Here is a 27784-nt window from a genome sequence, read left to right as displayed (position 1 = left end):
TCCCTTTCGCCACAAAGGTCACCTTGGCGTGACAAGAAAGGCAGGAATGGTTCTCTCGTAGTCTGAAGGAGGTTTGTTTGTACAGGGGCAGTCCCCCGTGCCTTCCCCTGCCCCCACCTCTCATATACCCCATGTGGGTCCTTATTATACATCTGTTTTTGTTTAAAATGGTGTAGTTAACTTCCTCACGTCCATTTTCTCGATTTTTGCGAGAGTGAGGCCCTAACTTCAAAGAAATCCCCAAACAATCACAGCCAAATGTGCTTGGCTTCTCTAGCAGAGACCCCGCAGTGTCCACTCACATCTACAGATACCCAGCAAAGGACACCTAGTGATCCCAGGTTCATGAAAACTAGTATTACTAGAACCCTTTGAACTTGATTAAAGACTTGGCTTTCATATAATTCTGCCCTGGACATTTAATAAACAAGCAGTACGGTGATGTCCATGGAATTGAATTCTGAATAGCATCTCTGTGTGTTCTTCCAAGTAGAAAATTCTGCTGAGTACTGGGAATAATAACATTGGTCTTACCTATTCAGGTCCTACACAGTCAGTGAAAATTAAAAAACAAATGGAGATTGAGTGCTATATTTTAATGTCCTCTACATGGAACATGAATATCAAATATCCTTTTTTTTGAGAAAACCTGAGGGGCAATACAAACTAAATAGACTGCATGTGGGGAAAAGGCAGAGAGGAATATGAAATGCCTGAATGAGAGTTTATAAATCACTTTTTTAGCAATTAGCATATTCCTAATTCCAGCTCATCCATATCCCTAGTTTCTTATCATTAACTGGACCACGGACCCTCTGAGGATCCAGGGAAAGCTACTGACCTTCTCCCCAGAGGAATGTATTTAAATATAATTTAAATATATTTTTTGGAGATTCCAATTTAAGTATACTTTTGGGAGATCCGAGATCCTCATAAGTCTGTGATGAACTCGAATCTAAGCATCCTTCTTAACACATTGTTGGTATAGTGTTACTTGGTAAATGCTTTTCAAGGGCTGTTTGCTGGGATCTATCAAAATATATATCTTTTTACTGAGAACACATCTCAGAATTTATGCTACAGATACACTTACACAGGTGCAAAATGATATATGCGCCCCATTACTTTTGCAACCTTGAATAGAAAGATTGAAATAACCTAAATGTTCATCTCCAGGGGATATGACTACGTAGCTGTGTGATGGAATAGTAAACAGCTATTAAAAAATGAGGAAGCTTTTTATGAAATGATATTAAGCGATCTCTGAGGTATACTGATTTATTTATTTACAAAAAAATTTTGGCCAAACCCTAAGGCATGTGGTATCTTAGCTCCCCAACCAGGGATCAAACCCAGTCTCCCTGCATTGGAAGGCAGGGTCTTAACCACTGGGCTTCCAGTGAAGTCCTTTGTTTTATTAATAAAGGTTCAGAATTGTGTGTGTAATATGCTGCGTGCATGTGTGCTAAACCATTTCAGTGGTTTCCAACTCTTTGAAACCCTATGGACTGTAGCTCACTGGCCTCCTCTGTCCATGGGATTCTCCAGGCAAGAATACTGGAGTGGGTTACCATGCCCTCCTCCGGGGATCTTCCTGACCCAGGGATCAAACCTGTGTCTCCAGCACCTGCTGCATTGGCAGGCAGGTTCTTTATCACTAACTCCACCTGGGAAGCCTGTGTAATATGCTACCATTTATATATTTTAAAAAGGAAATATATATATATATATATATACATTTATCTGTTTACATAACAAACTATCTTTCAAAGAAAATAAAGAAACTAGTAACCTACACTGCCTCTTAGGTGAGGAACAGGAGGTGGGAGGGAGAATTTTCTCTACATATCCTTTTGTACCTTTGTAGTATGTTCCATGTTAATGTACTACTATGCAAAAATTAAATCAGTTTTTAAGGTAGTTTTATTAAATCTATATAACTTAATATGATGCAGTCATTGAGAATGATGTTTCAGAAGAATGTCTCATGACTTGGAAAACTGGCACATATTAGAGAAAGGGCAGAAAATTGAATTATGAACTACTTATACTTACCTCTTATTTTTCCTTATGATTATATGCCTACCTATATTTCCTAAATTGCAATAAAATCAGTTAGAATTTATTAAAAAGAAAAAGACTCCTTGTCCAGATGACTTACAAGTCAGAATCTCCTTACAGAATCAGCCTACACCTTCTCCAAACACCAGTCCCATACTTACACAGGTTTTGGACAGCCATGAAATCCAGGTGGCTCAAGCTCAGCTTCCTCCACTGGCAACCCCTAAGTCTTCAGCTTCTTTAGTTGTCAGTCAGTTAATAACAGTTACTAGACAACTGAAATCGGTCTTCTTGACCCCTTCCTCTCTTGGTCCTCACCCAGCCCCCCACCTTCTACCCACAAACTGGCCACCAAGTCCTTTGATGCTACTCCTATGATCTCATCTCTGATGGGTTCCTCCTTCCAAATTTCTGCTGCTCCTCCCTGAGGTGGGACCTCACCAGCTCTCATCAAGATCTAGTCTTTCCCTGGCTCTACTGAGGCATATTTATAACATATTAGGTGGATGGGACCTTCTGTTCCCCTGAGAGTACCCAGTGAGGTAAAGACCATCCTTTCCATGTGACACTCAAGGACCATCATGGTCTCCCCCAACTTAACCCAGAGACTCGGCCCCAACACTCTTCTATCACTGCTCTTGCTCTCCGGTTGTCACCCTGAGCAGCCCACATACCTTTACACCTCTGTTCCTTCTGCCCAGGATACCAGCAATCTCCTCTGTTTAAAAAACTCTTTATCCTCCTTTCAGTCACAGCTGAAGCATGCCCTTCTCAGTGGATACTTGCTTGGTCTTCTTTCCATCTTGTACAGCAGAATTCATCACTGTGCTCCCACCCAGTCTGTAGCCTAGACAACCCTACTCCCTGTATAGTGTCAGAATTCACTGTACATGCTCGCGTACCCTCCAACATGTAAGCTTCCCTAGAGCAGGACATTATTCATCTTTGTAGCCTCACACCTTGGCACCAGACAAGGAGCATAAACAAAGCACAATAAACTGCCTTTGAGTAGAAAGTACAGTGAAATTGGTAGGAAAATTATACCAAATAAAATTTTACTTTATATACAACTTCTTGGCCACAAATCTAACGCTGCAGTAAAATCTGGTTGCTTTAGTATTTAAGCCCTGGACTGTTTGACACAGGATATTTTACAATATTTGCCTAGCAGTCTTCACATGCAGACACTTCACAATGAAGGAAACAAGTTGATACTAATTCACTTCAGCGGTTAATTTACATTGTACTGGCCTGCACATCCGTATATTTATTTAATGCCCAGAGCATTAGTCTTTCATTCACAAAGCTCAAAAGAAGATGAACAGACTCCACTAAAACTTTTCAAATATTTTCCAGTCAGGCTAAACAAAACAAAGAACATTTCACCAGAAAGGCATGCTTTGTTTAAATGATTACTAAGTTAAAATTAGGGGTAAAACCAAGCACATTGTGCAGTGACATGTTTAGATTCAGTGTCCCCAAAGGAAAAAAAATCAAAAAGATATCCTTGCTCTTAGTTTATAATAAAATATAAACCAGTCTTCCATGGAAAGCAGACATTTCCTTTCATGGGGTTGGTCTCCAGGCCTATGGGAGTGCATCAAATTAACCAGACAACACTCACTGTCACATAAATTTTCCTCAGTGCTGCAGTAGACAAAGGAATTTCTCAATGTGGATGTGTTTGTTTTACCTCACTTCTGGGTCCCTAAGTCAAGCAAGCATCTGTCAACAGCTTTTTGGTGGCAATGAAAAAGGTCCCCCAATTCCCACTCTCAGCTTTCACTTTCAGGGGATTAGTGAGTCTGTCTTTGTTCCCAACTTTGATAAGTACCTGATCAGGTCTCCCATCTGTCAAAAGGTAGATTACTTGTGTTTCTTCATCAGCAAAAGCAATTTGCAGGGCACTCAGGGTGTTTGTGGAACTTCCAATCTACAGAAAAGAGAGAGAGAGAGACATACCAAGTGTATACTTCAATCTCAGAAAAAGAGCTCACAAACAAGTGTTATTCCCTGCCTCCAAAAAAAAAAGAAGGTATTTGTGAAATAAAAGATAAATTTAAATTATATTGAGATAATGATTTCAGTCCAGGAATTCAAGAAGTTGAATCCTTGGATGTATCATAAAAGCGTCTATGCAGATAGTCCCAGGAGAGCTAGAAGCTGGGACAATGGATTTCCTGTCCTATTGACAGAGCTCTTAATTCAATTTTATCTTTGTGTGTTTCTGTGGGAGGCACTAACTCAGTTACTGTTCATTCAGCTGTCAGCACGGCTTAAACATGGAGCCTGAATACACCCGGGTGGGGACCGTGTTTGTTTTCAGCCAGGATTGATTCATGACACCCAATATTCAGCAAACACAAGTGTGGTGTCATGGGCAATGTGGAGGTACAGGAAGCTGTAAAACTGTAAAATTTCTGCAGCTCTGTCCAGGGATGGAGAGAACTGTCACTCCACAAGAAAAAAGAGCCAGACAAACAGCAAGTATGTGACTTTTGTTACATTCATGAGAGAGCTCAGATCACAGGGCAACCAACTGGCCCAAAATCTGGGGAAAGGTGGGCATCTGGAGAGTCCGGTGAGATGCAAGCCCTGGCTCCTGGGACAGGATGCAGCCAGACACTGAAGGAGAGCTGCGTTGGGGTGGCTGGTGAACCAGCAGAAGCTGCGGGTATATATTGGCAAGAGACCACAATATGGGGGCATCGGTGTTCTTTTTTTCTTTTTAAAGTTGTATTTACTCATTATTTATTCAGTTTTATTTATTTATTCACACCCAGCTGTGCTGAGTCTTTGCTGCTGCATGCCGGCTTTCTCTAGTTGCAGTGCATTCTCATTGTGGTGGCTTCTCTTGGAAGCACAGGCTCTAGGATGAATGGGCTGCGGTAGTCATCGTGCATGTAGTCATCGTGCATGGGCTTACTTGACCCTTGGCATGTGGGATCTTCCTGGACCAGGGATCAAACTGGTATCTCCGGCATTGGAAGGCAGATTCTTAACCAGTGGAATGCCAGGGAAGCCTGGCATCAGTGCTCTCTTGAAGACTGTTTCACCACAAACCCCACAGGGTATTCACAGGATAGACTGAGAGAGCCTAGAGAAAATCTCCTTCATACGGCAGAACTGAGGGAGAGATTCAGTGACACAGGAACATCCACAGAGACCCTGTTCTCTCTCTCCCCTGCAGAACAAAAGCTTTTGTGTGTGTGTGTGTGTGTGTGTATGAGGTAAAGGGCAGTAACGAACATACTCATCCTCAGGGTGCTGGTCAAAACCCAGAAGGCTGGGGAATGGAAGAGGAAACCACAAAGCCCCTACACCTGCAGAAGGAGCAGGGCTACATTCTGGACTCAGAGATACTGACAAAGCCACACCCCTGAGACTCCTGGACACCAGGCCCGACTAACGCTGAGGCTTATTCAGAAAATACCCATCCCTGTTACTCCCCTAGAAACATCAACTAACAAGCAACCTGCAAGAGAAAAGTTCTCTCTGAAGCCCAGTGTAAAGGGAAAAATCAAAAGCTGAGGGTGGAGCAGACAACCTTCTGGTACATCATCTCTCACCCTAACACAAAGCATCACTACAATAATGTGAGGGCTATGGTGCAAACAGACTAACCTCAAACCCAGTCCAGCTCTTAATTAGATTAATTTAACCCATCCCACTGGAGAAGGAAATGGCAACCCCTCCAGTACTCTTGCCTGGAGAATCCCATGGAGGGAGGAGCCTGGTGGGCTACAGTCCATGGGGTCACAAAGAGTAGGACACGACTGAACGACTTCACTTCACTTCACTTCACTTCACTAGCCCATCCCACAAAAGAAAGGCATGCTCTTTTCCAGGCATAAAAAAATATTTATCTCAGTCTCTATATACTGCAGCTCTATGATGTCCAGCTCTTAACAAAAAATGTGTTGTTCATTGCTCAGCTGCTAAGTCATGTCTAATTCTGCGGTCCCATGTACTGAAACACTCTAGGCTTCCCTGTCCTTCACTATCTCCTGGAGTTTTCTCAAACACTGTCCATTGAGTCCATGATGCCATTCAACCATCTATGTCACCCTCTTCTCCTGCCTTCAATCTTTCCCAGCATCAGGGTCTTTACCAATGAGTTGGCTCTTCATATCACATGGCCAATGTATTAGAGCTTCAGCTTTAGCAAAAAATAAGCATATCAAATAGAATATACAACACACTATCAAGAAACTAAAGTACTCATCAGAAACAAACTCAGATGTGACACAGATGCTAAAACCATCTGACAGAAAATTTTAAATAACTGTGATTCATACATTAAAACCTCTAATGGCAAAGGTGAACAACATTCAAGACCAGGTAGGTAATTTCAGCAGAGATGGAAACCTTAAGAAATAGCAGAATGGAAATGCTACTAATGAAAAACACAGTAAGGGGACTTCCCTGGTGGTCTAGTGGTTAAGAATCTACCTTGCAATGCACGGAACACAAGATTGATTCCTGGTTGGGGAACAAGATCCCAAATGGCAGGGAGCAACTGAGCCCCCAAGGCACAACTACTAAGCCAGCGTGCTCCACAGCCCAGGCATCACACCTAGAGTCTGTGTACTGCAACCAAAGACTTGATGCAATGGAGATTGCATTCATGCATGCATTCATGACACAATGAAGATCCTGCGTGCTGCAATAAGACCTGACACAGCCCAATAAATAAAAATAAACAAACAAAACATGCAATAGGAATATGAAGAAATCTTTTAAAGAGTTCAAAGTGCTGTGTCTCTATATATCAACAGGGATTGGTCCAGGACCCTTTCTCCCATAGATACCAAAATCTGCAGATGCTCAAGTCTGTTAAATAAAATGACACGGTGTTTGCACATAACTAATATACATCCTCCCATCTACTTTAAATCTTCTCTAGATTATATGTAATATCTAATACAGTTTAAATGTTATGTAAATGGTTGCCAGTATGCAGCAAATTCAAGCTTTGCTTTTTGAAAACACTCTCCGACATAAATCACAGCAGGATCCTCTATGACCCACCTCCCAGAATATTGGAAATAAAAGCAAAAATAAACAAATGGGACCTAATTAAACTTAAAAGCTTCTGCACAACAAAGGAAACTATAAGCAAGGTGAAAAGACAGCCTTCAGAATGGGAGAAAATAATAGCAAATGAAGCAACTGACAAAGAACTAATCTCAAAAATATACAAGCAACTCCTGCAGCTCAATTCCAGAAAAATAAAAGATCCAATCAAAAAATGGGCCAAAGAACTAAACAGATATTTCTCCAAAGAAGACATACAGATGGCTAATAAACACATGAAAAGATGCTCAACATTACTCATTATCAGAGAAATGCAAATCAAAACCACAATGAGGTACCATTTCATACCAGTCAGAATGGCTGCTATCAAAAAGTCTACAAACAATAAATGTAGAGAGGGTGTGGAGAAAAGGAACCCTCTTACACTATTGGTGGGAAGGCAAACTAGTTCAGCCACTATGGAGAACAGTGTGGAGATTCCTTAAAAAACTGGAAATAGAACTGCCTTATGACCCAGCAATCCCACTGCTGGGCATACACACCGAGGAAACCAGAACTGAAAGAGACACGTGTACCCCAATGTTCATTGCAGCACTGTTTATAATAGCCAGGACATGGAAGCAACCTAGATGTCCATCAGCAGACGAATGGATAAGAAAGCTGTGGTACATATACACAATGGAGTATTACTCAGCCATTAAAAAGAATACATTTGAATCAGTTCTAATGAGGTGCATGAAACTGGAGCCTATTATACAGAGTGAAGTAAGCCAGAAAGAAAAACACCAATACAGAATAATAACACATATATATGAAATTTAGAAAGATGGTAAGGATAACCCTGTATGCGAGACAGCAAAAGAGACACAGATGTATAGAACAGTCTTTTGGACTCTGTGGGAGAGGGCAAGGGTGGGATGGTTTGGGAGAATGGCACTGAAACATGTATATTATCATATGTGAAACGAATCGCCATCCAGGTTCGATGCATGATTCAGGGTGCTCGGGGCTGGTGCACTGGGATGACCCAGAGGGATGGGATGGGGAGGGAGGTGGGAGGGGGTTCAGGATCGGGAACACATGTACACCCATGGTGGATTCATGTCAATATATGGCAAAACCAATACAATATTGTAAAGTAATTAGCCTCCAATTAAAATAAATAAATTTATATTTAAAAAAAAGAAACTTTCTGGAATTAAAAAATCCATCTGGGGTTGGTTGAATCCATGAATGAGGAACCTGTAGATACAGAGGAATGACTGTAAGTTCAAAATAGCCAAGGAAAGAATTAGTGAACATGAATATAGAGCAATAGAAATTATCTAAAATTAAATGCAAAGAGGAAAAAGAACAAAACAGAAAAGAGCATCAGAGAGCTATGGAGCAAATGGTCTGGTATATGCTTAATTGGAAACAAAGCAGAAAAGGGAAAAAGAGGGTAGAAGAAATATTTGAAAAAATAATGGTTCAGAATTTCCCCAAAACAATGACAGATATAACCCCATGGACCCAAGAAGGTCAGATAACATCAGGTAGGATAAATAAATGACCTAACACCCTGCCAGTGTGATAGCTAAGAAAGCCAGGTAGTGAGCTGGGACTTTCATCCCCACCAACTGTAACATGGCCTCCCTGCTCAATGATGTCCATTCCCACTTAGCAGTGAAAAGGTGTTCCTCCCCATCAGGTTTCAACAGAGTTCCAGTGGGGAACCTGAATTTCAACCTGCACCCAGAAGTATGAGGCAGGGCCCACCTACTACACCCCTGACAGAGCAGTGTCAGACAACGCCGACTAAATAGGAGGTTAGAATAATATCCAGAGTCTCATAAACATAAGACAAAAATGTCTAGGATTCAGTTGATAAACACTCCTTCATACCAAGAATCAGGAAGCTCTCAACCTGAAATGAAAAAGATGATAGCAACAGCAAGAAGACGGAGATGTTAGAATTATTTGATAAAGATTTTAGAGCAGCTGTGAAAAAAAATGCTTCAACTAGAAATGACCAATGATCTTAAAACAAATGAAAACTAAAAAACATCAGCAAAGAAATAGAAAGTCTCATGAAAAAAATAAAAGACAAGAAGGAGAACCAAGTGGAACTTTTAGAACTTAAAAATACAATAACTGAAATTTTATAAGTTCTCTGACCTATGCCAGCTGACCACAGCTCGGTGATACCAGCACACAGCACATTTAGAACACCTGGGTCATGTTCTGAACTGACTTGGTTGATTTCTGGACCAAATCAGTCCAAAGACTAATAGAGGAATCTGGTGTTCTTGAAAATGAATTTTACACATTCAGCAAGTAAGCAAAGGTACTTCAGTAAAGGTTTCTGAAGAGAACAGAATCACAGTGTAAAAACTGATCTGACATATTTTTAGCCATTTAGATGAGACTGATTCTATTCTTTAGTGATTTTTATATAAAGAGGAACCTGCTAATGTTTTTATCCAATGAGAGTACATATATAACATCCTGTTATCACAAACTCTAAATTAGCACACTCTGAATTAAGATATTTCCCGTTACCTAGAGTCATAAAAGAAACTTCAATGGATAATCCTGGATGTTTAACAAGCTGAGAATAAATTTAATACTCTTTTCCAGCGTATGGTGGCCAATTAGGACAAAATGTTACAGACATTATTCCTTATAGAACAGATTTCCTCCTCTCGTTATTTATTTATTTAAATTTATTTATTTTTGTTGTGGTGCATGGCCTGTGGCATCTTAGTTCCCCAACCAGGGATCCAATCTAGGCCCTTGGCAGTGAAAGCACAGAGTCCTAACCACTGGACCACCAGGAAATTGCCCCTCCTCTCATTTTAAAAAGAAAAACTTTTAATTTATTCATTTACTTATTTTAGGCTGCCCTGTTGCTGTGCATGGGCTTTCTCTAGCTGTGGAGAGCGGTGGCTCTCTCTTTGCTGTGGTGCACAGGCCTCTCGTAGCAGTGGCTTCTCTTGCTGTGCATCATGGACTCTAGAGCTTGAGTTTAGTAGTTGTGGCACAGGGGCTGAGTTGTCCCACAGCATGTGGGATCTTCCTGGATCAGGGATTGAACCCATGTCCCTTTGGCAGGTGGATTCTTCACCAGTGAACCACCAGGGAAGTCCCTTTCCTCTCATTAAAAAAAGAATCCCAAAGGAACTCCAGAACATTCCAATGATAGTGCAAACCCTGCTCGTTAATACTCAGGGAGCTCCACTAATGGCCATGTGTAGCTTCCTGTCAAATCTGGAACTCTAATTCAGGCAACGAATCATTTTAAAGTTATTTATGATCCATATTTCGGAGAAGGCAATGGCACCCCACTCCAGTACTCTTGCCTGGAAAATCCCATGGATGGAGGAGCCTGGTAGGCTGTAGTCCATGGGGTCGCTAAGAGTCGGACACGACTGAGCAACTTCCCTTTCACTTTTCACTTTCATGCACTGGAGAAGGAAATGGCAACCCACTCCAGTGTTCTTGCCTGGAGAATCCCAGGGACAGGGGAGCCTAGTGGGCTTCCGTCTATGGGGTCGCACAGAGTCGGACATGACTGAGGCAACTTAGCAGCAGCAGCAGCATGATCCATATTTGACTTTTTAAGAATAGTCCTTGGTCTCAATTTTAGTATATCTTAAATATGTGGAATGCTATGTGATTCTAAAAAAAGAACTTTTAAAATGAAGGTAAGTTCAAGACAACAGAAAACTTGAGAAAAGGGAAATTCTTCCCAGTAGTCTGTGTAGATATAAAGTTCTCCAAGTAAAATAGACCCCTGAAGAAGTGATTTTACCTTTTCATCACACCCTGCTGCCCTATCTCTGTCCTGGCTTTCAGCCCTAACCACTCACATTATACTGTGTATTTCCACAAGTTCATTACTTTTTAACAAAATCCACTGTTTAAAATAGCTGTAATATATCATTTGAAACAAGGATGAAGTCTCAGAAGAAACAAATATGAATGTTTAAGTAAAAAAACTATATTTTGAAATTTGTTTTCATAAACAGGCTGAGACTTGAACTGAGGGCAGTGTTGTCAGTAGAAGCCTATCTAAATGTTAGATATCAACTAAAAAGATTGGATTAACATGACCTTTGTAAGTAAAACAAATGTCTATGTGAAGCCATGGCCATCCTTGGAGTTCAAAGCAGTTTCTTAAGCATTTCTATCCTGATCTCTGTTCTTCTCCCAGACCCAGCCTCTTTCTTACCTTAATGTCTCTAATCCAGGCCTGGGCCCCTTTCAGATTATCCTCATTGATTTCAACAAGTTTTTCCTGCCAAGCACTGGCTTGAGCATCAAACTGCACAAAATTGAATTTCTTTTTATGTTTCAACTGTTCCTGTAAGCGATAATTATTATTTAGCAATAAAAATCATTCAAATGTGAGAAGGGATTAGGACAGGTCATTGTTTGATACATTTTAATCACTATGATTTCTTTTTTCAGTTGCAGAAGCTAAAAATTACATTCAATAGAAAAAAATCAAGTACAAGAGGCATTTAAATAAAATTTACATACAGTTTGGACATTAAACTTTACAAATGTATATATGTATGACCATATATCAGATATATGTAATAAGTTTATATATATATAAAATATTACATTATTTTTCTTTAATGCTGACATTAATGATATACTGAATATGTACACTAAATGCAACATGCTTAAAGAAAAAAAGAAATCCAAAATGGTGTCATCACTTTTTGGCAAGGCTATTGTTACAGTTGCAGATTTGTTCACTTGCCTCCATCAGCCCATACTTCTCCAGTAGAAGTTCATCAAATTAAAAATTGTGTTTTGTATTTGTCAAACATTCCCTGTGATTGTTTTCTATGGTGCATACTCACTTGAATACCACCAACTCGTGACGGTACTCTGACACCCATTTATAGGTGTGGAAACTAGGAGGCAGGGAGTGTTAGCAACCTGCTTCAGGTTGCGCAACTCAGAGGTGGCACAGGTGGAATAAGGACCAGACGCTCCTGACCAACAGCCTGCCCTCCCCCAACACGTCAGTTCTGGGGCCAGTACACGCAGCATCCCTAACACTCATTGGAAATTTAGAATAAACATGCCCAGCTGAAGAGTATCTGGAAAATAACGAAGGCATGTGCACGCCACAGATTTCAGGATAGAGCAGACCTGGAACGATGGACACAGAGATTCACCTAACAGCCTGTACATTACAGGAAGGACCCACTGACCCAAGAATCTACTTTCAAAGAACGGATGACTCGCACTGGCAAAAAGGATCCTTTTTCTGAAGTGGCTTTCCTGTGGGTTTCTAAGTACAAAGCTGGGCTGAGCATCTCTCATAACCACCGCAGGTCATGACTGGTGGAGATGTACTCATGATGCACAGGTGCCCAGGTGCCTGAGGCCTACAGCACCATCTCACCTGTATGAGCTGGATGACCTTGTTCTTCACCAGGTCCAGTTTCCCCGTCATTGAGTGAGACGTGTCGATGAGGATGTAGACACAATCACTAGGCACTTTTCCAAAGAGGCCTTGACTCCCATCCTGTAACCATTTAATCCTGGGGAGGAAATAGTTGAAAGTGAATGGTTAGAGCCTGTGGCACTGAGAGCATCTTCCTAAGAACTTTATGATACATCTACAAAGGAAAATCAATAGGACAGAAAAATAAATCCAATACTGGGCTCCAAAGCCAAAAGTAAATTACTTCCTGTCATCTGATATTTTGAGGCCTTTAGCTATGACTTCACACCATTTATTCTTCTAACCCTGCTGACTGTAGTCAAGCTAGTAATGCCAGCACATTCCTGAAGCTTCAATGAAGCTTATGGATAGAATCAAGCAACCCCAGATCCCAATAATAATCAAGTGCCACTTGTGTAAGCAGGACTGCTTATGTGGTCCATGCTCAGGGTCCCATTACAGATGTAAATGGTTCAGGAAGTTCATGGTGCAGGCAAAGTCTGGAAGAGCGGGCAGGGCAGACATAAAAATACTTGAAATTGAGTTCAGAGTTCAGCAAGCCCCAACAACTAGACTTTATAGGGCAAAACACTGAAGAGAGGGCTGCAAAGGAGAGAAAGCAGGTTGGGGAATGATGGAAAGAGAGACAGAAAAGGACAGAATGTGCTCCAGAGGTCTGCAGGAGGATTCTCTAGAGATTTTGGCTAAGTTACAATCAGGGCATGCATGTGAAAAAACTACTGAAATCAGAGAATAAATCACCAAAAAAGGAATAGCTGGGCCAATTCCTCAGAGCTTACATAGGCCTGGGAATAGCTCATCTTCCAAGCAGTCAGAGTGGAAAGGGCTCCATAATGTATGTGGCACCAAGTAGAGTCCTCACAAGGGTATTGCTTTAGTAATAGGACCAAATGAATCCTGGACTAAAATGCCTCCTTGTTAGCACTATGCTAACATAACTTAAAAGCAAGTCCCAGAGTAACTTAACTGCACCCCAAGTAACTTATCTGCATCACATAACATACATTTTAAAAATATAACAAAATCCAGTTCCCAATAATGTTACATTCAAAATGTCTAGCATCTAGTAGAAAATTATCAGGCACATAGAAAAGCAGGAAAGTATGATTCATAATCAGAAGAAAAACAGATCAACAGAAAAAGACCTCAAAATGACATAGATGATAGAATTCTCTAAAAAGGATGCTACACAGCTATTATAAACATAACTCATATGTTCAAGAAGATTAAGTAGGAATGGAATGAGGAGAGGAAGGGAAGACATAAAAAAAAATCCTCTGAGGAAAAATATACTGTATGCTATTAATAGTAAAGTAGACAGTAGCAGAAGAAAAGATAAGGAACTTTAAGAAAGACATAGCAATAGTAAACAGTTAAAAAAAAATACAGGGAGAAAAAGGTTTAAAAAATATAACAGAGGATAAGCCACCCATGGAACACTATCAAGGAGTGTAACATATGTGTAATTAGAAACTAAAGAGGAGGGAAAGGGGACAGAAAAATATTTGGAGAAATATGACCAAATGTTTCCAATTTTGTTGAAAATACACCTACAGATCCAAGAAGCTCAAAGAACCCAAATAGACAGACAAAAAAAAAAATACCAGGACACATCATTATATAATGGCTGAAATCTAGTAATAAAGAAAAAAATCTTTAAAGGAGCCAGAGACAACATAAGAATAATAGATGATTCCTCATCATAAATTATGCAAGTCAAAAGAGAATGGAGAAAAATTTTTAAGGTACTGAGAGATAAAACGGTAAAACTAGAATTCTATACTTAGCAAAAATATCTTCCAAAAATAAAAGTAAATTCAGGAGTTTCTCAGACTAAAACAGCTGAGTAATTCATCAGCAACAGACGTGTGTTGGATCTATACAAAAAGAGTAAAGAGCAACATACATGTCAAACATGTGAATAAGTATAAAATACATTTATTCTCATTTTGAGTCTATTTACAAGACGATAGATTATAATGTATTTCGGGCTTATAGCATAAGTAGAAGTTAAGTGTAGAAGAATAATAGAAAATACCGATAGGGAATGGAAGTTGGAAGACTTTCATGATGTACATGAAGCAATACATTATTATTTTAAGGTAGACTGTGATAAGTTGGGGCTTCCTGGTGGCTCAGGAGTAAAGAATCTGCCTGCAATGCAGGAGCTGCAGGAGACATGGGTTCCATCCTTGGGTTGGGAAGATCCCCTGGAAGAAGGCATGGCAACCCACTCCAGTATTCTAGCTTGGAGAATCCCATGGACAGAGGAGCATGATGGGCTATAGTCCACAGGATCACAAAGAGTTGGACATGACTGAAGCAACTTAGCATGCATGCACATGTGATAAGTTAAAGACTTACATTGTAAATGCTAAAGTAGTCACATCACAACAAAACAAAACAAAGAGGTAGTTAATAAGTCAACAGTGGAGATAAAATGGAATCATAAAAAAATCTTTCTACAAAAGAAAGCAGAAAAAGTTAAAAAGGGAACAAAGAACATGTGGGACAAATAGAAAACAAATAGCAAGATTTTAAGTTTAAATCCAACCGAATCAATAATCACATTAAATGCAAATGATCTTAACACTCTAATGAAAAGTCAGAGATGGTCAGATTAGATTAAAAATAATATCTCTATATATTCTACCAATGAAAGGCCTAGTTCAATATACAATACATATAGGTAAATGAACAAGGGTGGAAAAAAGATAAATCCTACAGAAAATAATCAAAAGAAAGCCAGAGTAGCTATACTGATTTTAGACAAAGCAAATTCCCAACAAAGAATTTACCAAAGATAAAAAGGGACATTTCATAATAATATGGGAGCTGATTCATCAGGAGGACATAATGACCACAAGTGTTCATGTACTGGCTAATTGAGCTTCAAAATACATGAAGAACAAAGTGATGGAACAGAAAGAACTGGACAAACACAAAACTATACTTGGAGATTCCAGCACTCTTCTCTCAATAATTTATAGAACAATTAAGCAGAAAATCAGTAAAAATATGGAAGATTTGAATAATACTATCAACAAACTTGAGCTGAGATAAAGTACACTCTACCCAAAGAAAGTTTTTTCTTCATATTCTGGGCCACAAAACAGATCTCAATATAAGAACTGAAATAAAACAGTATTTCTCTGTCCACAGTGAAATTAAAAGCTATCAGAAAAATCCACAAATACTTGGGACACGAAGAACAACATTCCTAAATGACCCTTTGGTCAAAGAAGAAATCAAAGGGGAATTATAAAATGTTTTGAGGTGAATGAAATGAAATACAACATATCGAAATCTGTGACAGATAGCTAAAGCAGTACTCAGGAAAATTTATAAAATTAAATGCTTATATTAGAAAGAAAGGTCAAAAACAGTGATCTAAGCATCTATCTTTAAAAACTTAAACTCAAAGTAAAGAGAAAGGAGGAAATAATAAAGATAAGAGTAGAAATCAATGGCATTCAAAGGAGGAAACCCTACAGAGAAAAAAAAAATGAGACCAAAAACCAGTTCTTTGAAAAGACTGAGAGGATGGATAATTTCTAGTCAGACTTATTAGAAAACAAAAATGACAGAAATGACCAATGTCAGCGGTAGGTGTATTTAAAGAAATTGAAGGCACCGTTTTAAAAATCCTTCCCGTAGTGACTTCCCTGATGTTCCCGTGGCTAAGACTCTGCACTTCCAGTGCAGGAGACCCAGGTTTGACCCCTGGTCAGAGAACTAGATCCCCTATGCTGCAAATACAGAGTTGCATCCAACAACTAAAGACCCTGCATCCTGCAATTAAAAGGTCCTGCATGCTGAAACAAACATTGAAGATCCTGCATGCCACAATTAAGACTACAACTAAATAGATAATAGTAAAACATTAAAAATAATAAAAAATCAAAAATCTTCTCAGAAATAAAAACTCCAGGCCCAGATGGCTTCAATGGTGAATTCTATGAATATTTAATGGGGAGATGATACAAATTCTCTATGAAGTCTTCCAAAAAATAAAAGGGGAGAGAAAACTTCCCAACAACCATTGATACTTGGTGGGAGGAGGACAAACAGACCCCAGAGCTGCCAGCTGGGGTATCGTCAAAGCAGCGTCCTTTCCCCCAGATCTGAAATCCAAACTACTCTCCTCATGGAGTCAACTCCAAACCTTAAGCACTGCAGACTCCAGACACAAGGATTACTGTGTAATCATCACCAGCTGGGTTTTGAGAAACTGGGCCTATGCAGAGCATACATGGGGTAGACAGCTGTTTGCAGCTTGTGACTTTATAACAGAAAACATGGAAAGAGTGAAGAAGCTCGGACAACAAGTGACTACTGCAGCTTGGGGACTAGACTAAACTTACTATATTTAGTGCCTAGTCTAGTCCAATGAACACATTTGTAAATGGCATTATTATTCCCACTTTATAAATGAGAACGCTGATACACACAGACACTGACTTGCCCAGGGTCGCGGCAGATGGCAGACTGGGATTAGAATCCAGCTCCACCCGACCTTAGGACTATGTACCTAAGTGGACATGGTCTTCTCAGTCTAGAACTGTCTGCTGGCATTGGGGAGGTGAAAGCATAAAGATGGGTCACCCCATGGAGCTGATGTTGAGGTCACAGCACTAGTACACGAGACTATGAGCATTACCAGATTTTAAGAACCAGCAGGGCTGAGGCCGGTGGGGGGCGGGGGGGGGGGCGGGGGACGGGGTCACATGAAATTATTTTTAGCTGATTCCTATAATGTATATATATATTATTTCATTGTATTCAAATGTTTCACAGCATTGTAACAGTTGCTTTGAAATAAAATATTCAAGAGTACAGAGGAGAGGTGTTATACAGTCTTGTATTCACCTGAGGTCCACAAAAAAAAATGCAAGACAAAGCAGAAGCATTCCTTTGCTTCCTACAGTGATGCATAAGCCACATGATAACTACATTTTTGCTGCTTTTCAGCATCTACACTGGCATCAAGGCAGCTCAGAATCTGCATCCTAACATCCCCTTTGGCTATGAACAACCAGGCCAACAGCAAATTGTCAGATGGCAGCCCTGACTTAACAATGCTTACTGGCCATTTCTCTTGACTGAGCTTTAATTTACCAAGCACTCAAGCAAATTTGAATTTCAAGGGAGGCTGGACCACTTGTACCCTCATGCAAGTACACCAACCTCCTCTGGATCTGGGCCAGGACTGCGTGCACTCTTTCACTGAACCACGTGTACTTCTCCTTGGTGATACAGACGTGGACCAAGCTCCCATCCTTCCAGGGAGCGTGGACGAATCTGCTGCAGTATTTCGCATGGACTGTCTTCTTGTTGGTCTCCTGAGGAAAGACAGGACAGAAGCCTCTCAGAAACAACCAACGGAAAGCCCCCAGAAGGCACCTCTGCCTCTGCCTTCTTTAGACAGCTGCTAGCCCTCACTCCCACTGCAAGATCATTCAACAGTTGGTTCAAGCAAACACGTACCACAGCCTGCTCCATACGGAGCCCTGTGCTGGATGTCATGAATGACAGTCAGAAAGACATGTGCAATCTCATCTGTGCCCCCAAAGAATCTAATGTTTCCAGCAAGGAGACACCAAACACACACAGTGATTCATACCCACATAGAAAGTAGCAAGGCAGAGTACCAGGCACCCAGTACCTGGTCCTGGGTTGAGACTGTAATGATTGGACAAGTTCTGGCAAAGAAGAAAGAGTTCACAGTGGACTGGAGGGTCAAGGAGATCCACAGGAGGTGGACTTGAGACACTCCAAGCCTCTTTCCATTGTTACTCCCAGCTCCAAATGAAGAAAAGCACCCAAAAAGCCCATTCCACATCCAGCACCCACTCCTAGACATACAGAACGGGTCCAAGCACAAAAGCTTCCCGCAGAGAGCTTTCAGGAGGCTGTTTCCGTCACTCATCCCACCAGCTTATAAATGCAGTAAGCACCACTCCACCAGGCCCTCTTCTAGGGACCAGGACAATCCATAAATGAAGGCCAAAATTCCTACCTCTGTGGAGCTCACATGACCAGGAAAAGAGCCAGATGATAAAGCAATAATCATGTAGCAGATTAGAGGATGACAAATGCTAGAGAGACAAATAAGGCAAGGAAGGAGCAGAGAACGCCAAGGGACAGGGGAAGGGTGGGGGCAAGTTGAATCCTAGAAGGGGAAGCCTCAAAGAGAAGGTGAAATATGAGTGACACCCGAGGGAACAAAGCGTGTGGCCATTTGAGGGTCTGGGGGCAATCTGAGGACACAGCCAGGACAAAAGCCCTGAGGTAAGCATTTGCCAAGCAAGTCTGTGGACTTTGAGGAAGGGCAGTGTAGCTGAAATACAACGAGTGAGGCAAAGAGCAAGATGAAGCTAGAGGAGCGGGAGGAGGAGGAGGGCCAGGAAGCAGATGCTGTAAAACCTGCTCACTGATGGAAATGACCCTGGCTTGCCCTCTGAGTGAAAAAACGAAGCATCCAAAGGCCTTCAAGTAAATTCATAGTGACAAAAATTTTTAAATTGAGATAAAATTGACATTTAGCATTATAATAATTTTAGTGTACAACATAGTGATTTGATATATGGATCTACTGTGAAATGATCAAGAGGGATTTTAGGAGTCAAGGAGGAATGGAGGGGGCTCAGAGAAGGGAGGCAGAATCCAGGGGTCCAGGGATGACTGATGGGAGCAGGGTGGAAGCGATGATGGGATCAGTGCTGATGCTCCCAAGGCAGGCGAGAAGGGGAATTGTGTCTCCACTGCAGTACAAAGAAGGGAGGAGGAACACGTCGTCTCTCTCAGTCTGACCACGTGCTCCCTACTCTGAACCCCATCACGATGCAGTTCTCAACTTTGCTTCATGCATTTCCAAATGGAAACACACGAGACCAAAAGTTATGTGAAAACAGGTGTCCAGCACCAGAATGTCCAAATGGGGAAAGCCCAGTGTTGAGAGCCCAGCAGATCTGAATTCAAACCTGGTCTCTACCTGCCACGAGATCTCAGGTAAAGTCATCTAACCTCTCGAGGCCCTGGGACTTCATTTTCACATCTTTAATATGAGAGCACAAATATTTGCCTTGTATATAAAGCAGGTAGGTATTTCATAAATGCTCCTTTCTGACCCACGATGTTTGTGATGAAGAAAACATGGAAGGCAACATCTAGTGGGCATCTCCTAAAGTGCCAGGCATGGTGCTCAGATATGTGATTTTCAAATTTAGACTTTATACCAACCCATGTTACAGATGTGGAGAGAATCAATCAGGTTAAATTATCTGTTCAACAGCTCATATTTTGTAACTGGTAGAAACAGTATTTTGGAGAAGGCAATGGCACCCCACTCCAGTACTCTTGCCTGGAGAATGCCAGCGACGGGGGAGCCTGGTGGGCTGCCGTCTCTGGGGTCGCACAGAGTCGGACACGACTGAAGCGATTCAGCAGCAGCAGCAGCAGAAACAGCATTTACACCCAGGTCTTCTCATTCAAACCCAGAATGCAGTTAGAACCTTACATGGAACAACTGACTGGTTCAAAATTGGTAAAGGAGTATGACAAGGCTATGTATTGTTATCTTGTTTATTTAACTTCCATGAAGAGTACATCATGCAAAATACTAAACTAGATGAAGCACAAGTTGGAATCACGATGGCCAGGAGAAATATCAACAATCTCAGATATGCAAATGATGCCACTCTAATGGCAGAAAGTGAGGAGGAACTAAAGAACCTCTTATGAAAGTGAGAGAGGAGAGTGCAAAGAGCTGGATACGACTTAGCAACTGAACAACAGAAGTAGCATTTACACTCGGGTCTTCTTGTTCAAACCGGGTATACTTTCTACCATACCACATTGCCTGGCACATAGTGAAGGCTCAATAAATATTTGTTAGAGGAATAAGTGATGAGACTAGACTGAGTTTCTGAACATCAGGGCTGGCTTTGTGCTCAAGCAGCATAAGGAGCCATGAATGCAATGTGACTTCATAGGCGCCCCAAAATATTAAGTTGTTAGACTTTGCCTGCAATTCCCTATTAGAAAAGTACTTTTGTTTTCTCCCCTCACCTGCTCATCCATCTTAGAAATGCTTCATAGCAAGGCCTTTTTTGTCATTTATTTCTCAGTGTCTTGATTTCCTGGTTCTCTACCTACAAAGCAGTTTTTATAGTTAAAAGTTTATGGGGTTCTGCCCAGTGGGAGTCTAGGGTAACCCTAAATAATCAGTCTCAGTTTTAGGTATAAATCCTGTTTCAGATATGTAGCCCCAAATAATACTAAAAGCAAAATTGTCCCTTTCCCATCAGTATTGGTGACAAAGGATAGCTGCACTGCATTTTACAGCTATACTGTATTTTGTAGCTATACTGTAAAAGCTATTCTCAACTTTGACTATATTAGAACTTGCTAGCATCAGAAATTTGAGGCAAGATTCCCCATTTATAAAGCCAAATTCTTCAAACCATGCTTTTAAATTTCATTTAAATTTGTCAAGAAAGAAAAGGAGAAAATCAGAATTAGAGAAGACCTATGTATACCACACTATAGGGAGCTTGCAGTAAGCTATGTTCAAATTGACAGGAATCCACATTTTTCAATATTCAGGGCCTAATTATTTTAAAGATGAAAATGTGATTAAGTATGATTTCCTGAACTAATAATGTTACTGAATAATATCTACAGAATCAGAAAACTGAGCTGGGGGAGGAAACCCACAAATGAGATTTCCCTGCAATGTACCAATTACTCTGGATCCCAACATGTAAGTCAGGAAACAAGTCTTGCATCAATTCTGTATTTTTTATAATTCAATTTTAGTATTTTCCTCTTGCAGCTCATTCTAAACACACAGCAGTAAGAAGGCAAAAACAACATCACGTGGCTAACGTGGCCCCAAAGAAAAACAGTGGTTCCTTGGGAGGAAATGTGGAATCCAGGGCCTAAGAAGGAGTGTCAAAGAGACTGGAGTTTTGCCTCAGTAGGACTGAGAGACACTGCAGTGATGACCCTGACACTGAACCACAGTCTCAGAGGACACATAGAGGACATGACATTCCCTTTCCTAGCAGTCTCTGCTCGGCTGCCATTACTGGCATGGCTGCTCTGTGACTTGCATTTTAGCTCTCGTTTCAGTGCATTCCTGGGTTGGGAAGATCCTCTGGAGAAGGGATAGGCCACACACTCCAGTATTCTTGGGCTTCCCTTGTGGCTCAGCTGGTAAAGAATCTGCCTGCAGTGTGGGAGACCTGGGTTTGATCCCTGGGTTGGGAAGGTCCCCTGGAGAAGGGAAAGGCTACCCACTCCAGTATTCTGGCCTGGAGAATTCCTTGGACTGTATAGTCCATGGGGTTGCAAAGAGTTGGACACGACTTTCACTCACTCAGTGTGGACCTGGATTTTAACCACCTTCTAAAAGAGATTTCCCGGAGAAGGCAATGGCATCCCACTCCAGTATTCTTGCCTGGAAAATCCCATGGATGGCGGAGCCTGGTAGGCTGCAGTCCATGGGGTCGCTAAGAGTCGGACACGGCTGAGTGACTTCCCTTTCACTTTTCATTTTCATGCATTGGAGAAGGAAATGGCAACCCACTCCAGTGTTCTTGCCTGTAGAATCCCAGGGACGGGGGAGCCTGGTGGGCTGCCGTCTATGTGGTCGCACAGAGTCAGACATGACTGAAGCGACTTAGCAGCAGGAGCGGCAAAAGAGATTTCCATCAGTTTTACAAATTTACAATAATCATTTTATCCTGATGTTTCTGTTTCATATGGAGACCTTTTAGTCTTTCCATAATTCTAAACATTGGATAGCCTTCTTGGTCCTGTTCTACACACTAGCATTTCTCAGTGTGACCCACGGACTGGCAGCTTCAGTATCATCTGGCGATTATTATAAAGGCAGATTCTTGGGCCTGGCCTCAAACCCAGTGACTCATGCATGCTAAGGGTTAGAAGCCACTTACACATATACAATGGAGTATTACTCAGCCATTAAAAAGAATGAAATAATGCCATTCGCAGCAACATGAATAAACCTAGAAACTGTCATACTTAGTGAAATGAGATAGAAAAAGAGAAATATAATATGACGTCACTTAATATGTGGAATCTACAAATAAATAATACAAATGAATGTATTTACAAAACAGAAACAGACTCAGGGACTTCGAGAACAGAACTTATGCTTAAAGGTGGTGGTGAGGGGAAGAATGGAGGGAAGGGATAGTTAGGGAATTTGGGATCATCATGTACACACTGCTGTATTTGAAATGGATAACCAACAAGGACTTCCTGTGTACCACAGGGAGCTCTGCTCAATACTATATGGCAGTCTGGATGGGAGGGGAGTCTGGAGGAGAATGGATACATGTATATGTATGGTTGAGTCACTTTGCTCTTCACCTGAAATGATCACAACATTGTTCATCAGTTATACTCCAATATAATATAAGCTTAAAAAATAAAATAAAGGTTAGGCGCCACTACTGCAGATCATTATCCTTCCAGCCAGAGTTGGGCACCTGGAAAAGCTACATTCCTTTCAGAACCATTGTCATAATGGAACTGCAGCTTTCAGAAATTTACAGTATAGCCCCTTCCCATGCTATAACCCCTTAGCGAAAATAATTTTATATTTATTGAAAATCCACTAAATGCTGGCTGGTAATCACTTGCCAACATTCGTTGGATCATGGAGAAAGCAAGGGAATTCCAGTAAAACATGTACTTCTGCTTCATTGACTAAAGCCTTTGACTGTGTGGATCACAACAAACGGTGGAAAAGAGATGGGAATATAATACCACCTTACATGCTTCCTGAGAAACCTGTATGAGGGTCAAAAAGCAACAGTTGGAACCACACGTAGAAGAACTGACTGGTTCAAGATTGCAAAAGGAGTATGTCAAGGTTGTGTATTGTCACCCTGCTTATTTAACTTACATGCAAAGTACACCATGTGAAATGCTGGGCTGGATGAAATCACAAGCTGGAATCAAGACTGCTGGGAGAAATATTAACAACCTCAGACATGCAGATGATATCATTCTAATGGCAGAAAGCAAAGAGGAACTAAAGAGCCTCTCAATGAGGGTGAAAGAGAGTGAAAAAGATGGTTTGAAACTCAGAATTCAAAAAACTAAGATCATGGCATGCAGTCCCATCACTCCGTGGCAAACAGAAGAGGAAAAATTGGAAGCAGTGACAGATTTTACTTTCTTGCTGTCCAAAATCACTGCAGACAGTGACTGAAGCCAGATGCTGCTCCTTGGAAGGAAAGCTATGACAAACCTAGACAGTGTATTAAAAAGCAGAGATATCACTGACTCAATGGACACGAATTTGAGCAATTCTCCAGGAGATAGTGGAGGACAGAGGAGCCTGGCACGCTACAGTCCAGGGGGTTGAAAACAGTCAGACACAACTTAGTGACTGAGCAACAATAAGTCACTTGAATAATGTATCTTCAAGACGGTGACAATACAAGAGGACCGTAGAAATGCCTGCTTTGGGGAACATTCACCAGCAGTTTCTCTCTTCCATTCAATATGGGGAAAACAAAGGGTTTGTTTTTTGACACAATGCCTAGATTTCTACAACTCCTGGTTTCTATATAATTATTATCTAATTCACTTATATCTAGAAGCCATTCTCAGACTTGATCTCCACTCCCACAAGTATCATTCAGAGAAGTATAAGGCAGAGAACAGGAGTATCCTTCACAGACAGGCAACCTTGGTCCTGCCCTGGGTCCAACCCTGGTCCTCAATGCCCCACTCAGGGCAGCCCCAACCTAGGGGTTTGCTTCACTTACCGCACTGGTCTGCACCGACTCGTTCTCTGGTTTGGATTTTATATCAACAACTCCATCAGCGTGGCGGAAGGAGCAGTCAGCAATGACGTTGTAAAACGACAGCTTCTGGGCTTTCAAACCATATTTCTGAAGCCACTTCTCTGAGTCCCAGGCGTCTTCTGGATTTGACTCATGTGCTCCTAATTGCAGTTGTGGAATCACAGTTCATCAGACATTTATATTACGCAAGACTTTCATAGGACATCCTCAACTTAGTATTTTTCCCAAGCTGAAACATATTCCTTGTTAGCTCACATTTGTTGCAGAAGGCACACTTTCCAAAAGCAGGACTAGCAGAGAACTAGTTCACAAGACTGGAAGGCAGGAACCTGCTACTTTTCATTTCACTTCCTACATTACTTAAGTTGCCTGGACCCATGTGTGGGCGGAGGTGGCTGACAGACAAGGCAAGGTGTCAGCAGAGCATCAGACTTGGGGTCAGAGCTCTGGGTTCAAGTCCTGACTCCATTACTTACTAGCTTGGGAAAGTTGCCCAAACTTGGGTGAGTCACTCCACTTAAACTCTCTGAGCTTCAACAGAATTCTTCACCTGCAGATGGCATCTGCTTGGCCTTTCTAAGCAGGTTGAAGTTATTCAATATGAAAAGTTATGTGAAAGTGTGTTGTAATGAAGAAGGAGGAGAAGGAGGGGCAGGAGCTCCTGTGTTAATATGGTGGATTTCTCCCGGATTCAGAGCCTGGATCTCAACGCTATGGGCTCAGGAACCTCCTGTCAGCTCAGGTGCCTGAAGCTGTGTCTGTGACTCACCTTAGGCTCATAGGATCAAGTCTAGCAAGAAGGTCAATTGCCCGAATATCCTTAGCCTTGGGCACATTCCCTTGCTGTTTTCCAAAGCTTACCTGTACTCTGTAAATGTGAGGAGATGTTATGCTTCCTGAGCAGAACACCTGGGTAGCCAGTTTATCATACTAACAGCAAAGTACTTACAATGTGCTCAGAAACCCTACCACCACCTAAGGAAAGTTGGGTATCTGCGGGTGGGCATAGAGGAGGCATGGGTGTCTTAAGCTGGCCCCTGAGAGCTAACTGTACCCCTTTCTTCCAGACTCCATGCTCAGTGGTGGCACATGATGAAACTGAACAAGCTGGAAGCATTTACAAATGTGAAAATCAGTGGATGCTACAAATGAGGGCTTTCTTATTCCAGAGAGGGGCTGATAACGTTTCTCTACATGCCCTTGGATGGAAGGCAGAGAGGACCCTGAGCTTTTACCCCTAGTGGGACCTAGGGAGGACTGGGAGAAGGTGCTAGGCAGAGAGGTGGTTTTAAAACAGGCACTACCACATATTAGGTCCACTAGCCCTACAGTTTTGGAGAAGGAAATGGCAACCCACTCCAGTGTTCTTGCCTGGAGAATCCCATGGACGGAGAAGCCTGGTAGGCTGCAGTCCATGGGGTCGCATAGAGTCGGACATGATTTAAGTGACTTAGTAGTAGTAGTAGCCCTACAGTTACTCACTTGGATCAGCCGTTCTCAACTCTGCACACTGGAATTCTCTGATGCCTGCCCCCACACACACCATGCATTAGATTCTGTTTTAACTGATCTGGACATTGAGATTTTCAAAGTTCCCTAGGTGATTAGCCAAGCACTAAGGTAAGAGGAAGAGAGCTTTCTAAATTAAGATTTGGTCATCCCATCATTTATGCTTCTACCAGACTTAAATTATACTTTTAATTAAAAAGTAGCATTCAATGTTGGGGAAATAAAAATATTACCCATAGTTATCCACTACTATATCTAAGGAGATATATAATTAGAATACTATATGAAGAAATAAAACACTTGAGAGTCAATTATTTTTCAATAATACATGAAGGCTCTGTCCATTCATGTTATACTTGTCCTCAAATTCTAATAGAACAACTTTTAGAAAATTAACTCTGAAACCTACTGGGGCTGGAACTTCTCAAAGAAGCTTGATTTTGGCTTTTGAACTTTAATCCAATCTGGCATCAAAAGCCCCTTTGGGCACCATCCCCAATGCCAGTAGTTGGTTTCTATATGGTTCATAAAGTGTCTTTTCACCCCGAACAGAGAGCTGAAATCAGAATTTTCCCAGAGCTTTGGGAAGATCCTGAGGTTCTCCTGCATCACACGGAAATAGCCTAAAGAGACTGGAGCCATTTTGGTGACTAGGGTCAAGTTCCTTGGAGAAGTCCTTTTGTTGTTGTTCAGTCACTCAGTCATGTCCAACTCTTTGTGACCCACGGACTACAGCATGCCAGGCTTCCCTGTCCTTCACCATCTCCTGGAGCTTGCTCAAACTCATGTCCATTGAGTCGATGATGCCATCCAACGATCTCATCCTCCGTCATCCCCTTCTCCTCCCTCCAATTTTTCCCAGCATCAGGGTCTTTTCCAATGAGTTGGCTCTTCACATCAGATGACCAAAGTATTCACGTTTCAGCTTCAGTATCAGTCCTTCCAATGAATATTCAGGACTGATTTCCTTTAGGATGAACTGGTTGGATCTCCTTGCAGTCCAAGGGACTCTCAAGAGTCTTCTCCAATACCACAGATCAAAAGCATCAATTCCTTGTCACTCAGCCTTCTTTATGATTCAGCTCTCACATCCATACATCACTACTGGAAAAACCATACTTTGACAAACCTTTGTCGGCAGAGTAATGTCTCTGATTTTTAATATGTTGTCTAGTTTTGTCACAGCTTTTCTTCCAAGAAGCAAGCATCTTTTAATTTCATGGCTGCAGTCACTGTCCTCAGTGATTTTGGAGCCCAGGAAAATAGTCTTTGACTGTTCCCATTGATTCCCCATCTATATGCCATGAAGTGAATGAAAGTGATTTTTTCTAGAAATGCTGGGCTGGAGAAACCCTTTGAATGTCTTTCTTCAGTTATTGTTGATTACAGTCTAAGACTTTGTCTCTTTACTCCTTCTTTATTCTCTTCCCTCCTTTATGATCAGTAGGTACAGTAGGAAATAAACTTCATTCAGTTATTTCCAAAGCAACATACACCCTATCACAGGCTCTGCTCTGTTTTGGGTTGTCTTCTTTTAAAAAGACAGGAGTCCTTTATCAATGATAAATTCAAGCTGATCAGAAAAGAACTTCCTAAAAACACATCAATCCAATTCTAAGAAGGGATTTTATAGAGCCAGAGACTAAGTTTTGACTGGTAGTTCCACCCAGGACCAGGCACTGCAGTCAGCCTGGGGGCATGATTCAGGCTCCCAATTACCCTCTAAATGGAGGTTGGGAGGAAGACCCCCAATAACTTGAACCTTATCAAAGAAAGAAGGGGCAGTCAAGCAGGCAAAAACAAAGAGCCCAGGTACTCCAAAGCTGAAGAAAGGAGAGAAAGGGGGAAGTCTTTTCAC

The 27784-nt window shown here is 41.4% G+C and overlaps 1 protein-coding gene across 12 annotated transcripts in view; it reads right to left on the bottom strand.

The window, feature by feature from the left end:
- VWA3B (von Willebrand factor A domain containing 3B) overlaps positions 1-27784 on the bottom strand; it is a 166395-nt gene that overhangs the window by 82094 nt on the left and 56517 nt on the right. For 10 of the 12 annotated variants that reach the window (XM_059891646.1, XM_059891645.1, XM_059891640.1 and 7 more), the window contains 5 exons: positions 24379-24557; positions 17756-17910; positions 12506-12644; positions 11312-11443; positions 3896-3994 (listed from right to left, as the gene is read on the bottom strand). In XM_059891646.1, the coding sequence (XP_059747629.1) occupies positions 3896-3994; positions 11312-11443; positions 12506-12644; positions 17756-17910; positions 24379-24557 (704 nt within the window). The remainder of the gene's footprint in view (positions 1-3895; positions 3995-11311; positions 11444-12505; positions 12645-17755; positions 17911-24378; positions 24558-27784) is intronic. The other 2 variants (XM_059891642.1, XM_059891644.1) reach the window with 1 other exon arrangement.

The sequence above is a fragment of the Bos taurus genome, chromosome 11 (assembly GCF_002263795.3).
Source record: "Bos taurus isolate L1 Dominette 01449 registration number 42190680 breed Hereford chromosome 11, ARS-UCD2.0, whole genome shotgun sequence".
Lineage (NCBI taxonomy): Eukaryota > Metazoa > Chordata > Mammalia > Artiodactyla > Bovidae > Bos > Bos taurus.
Note: the sequence above shows the minus strand (reverse complement) of the source record. Positions and strands in the feature narration are given on the sequence as shown.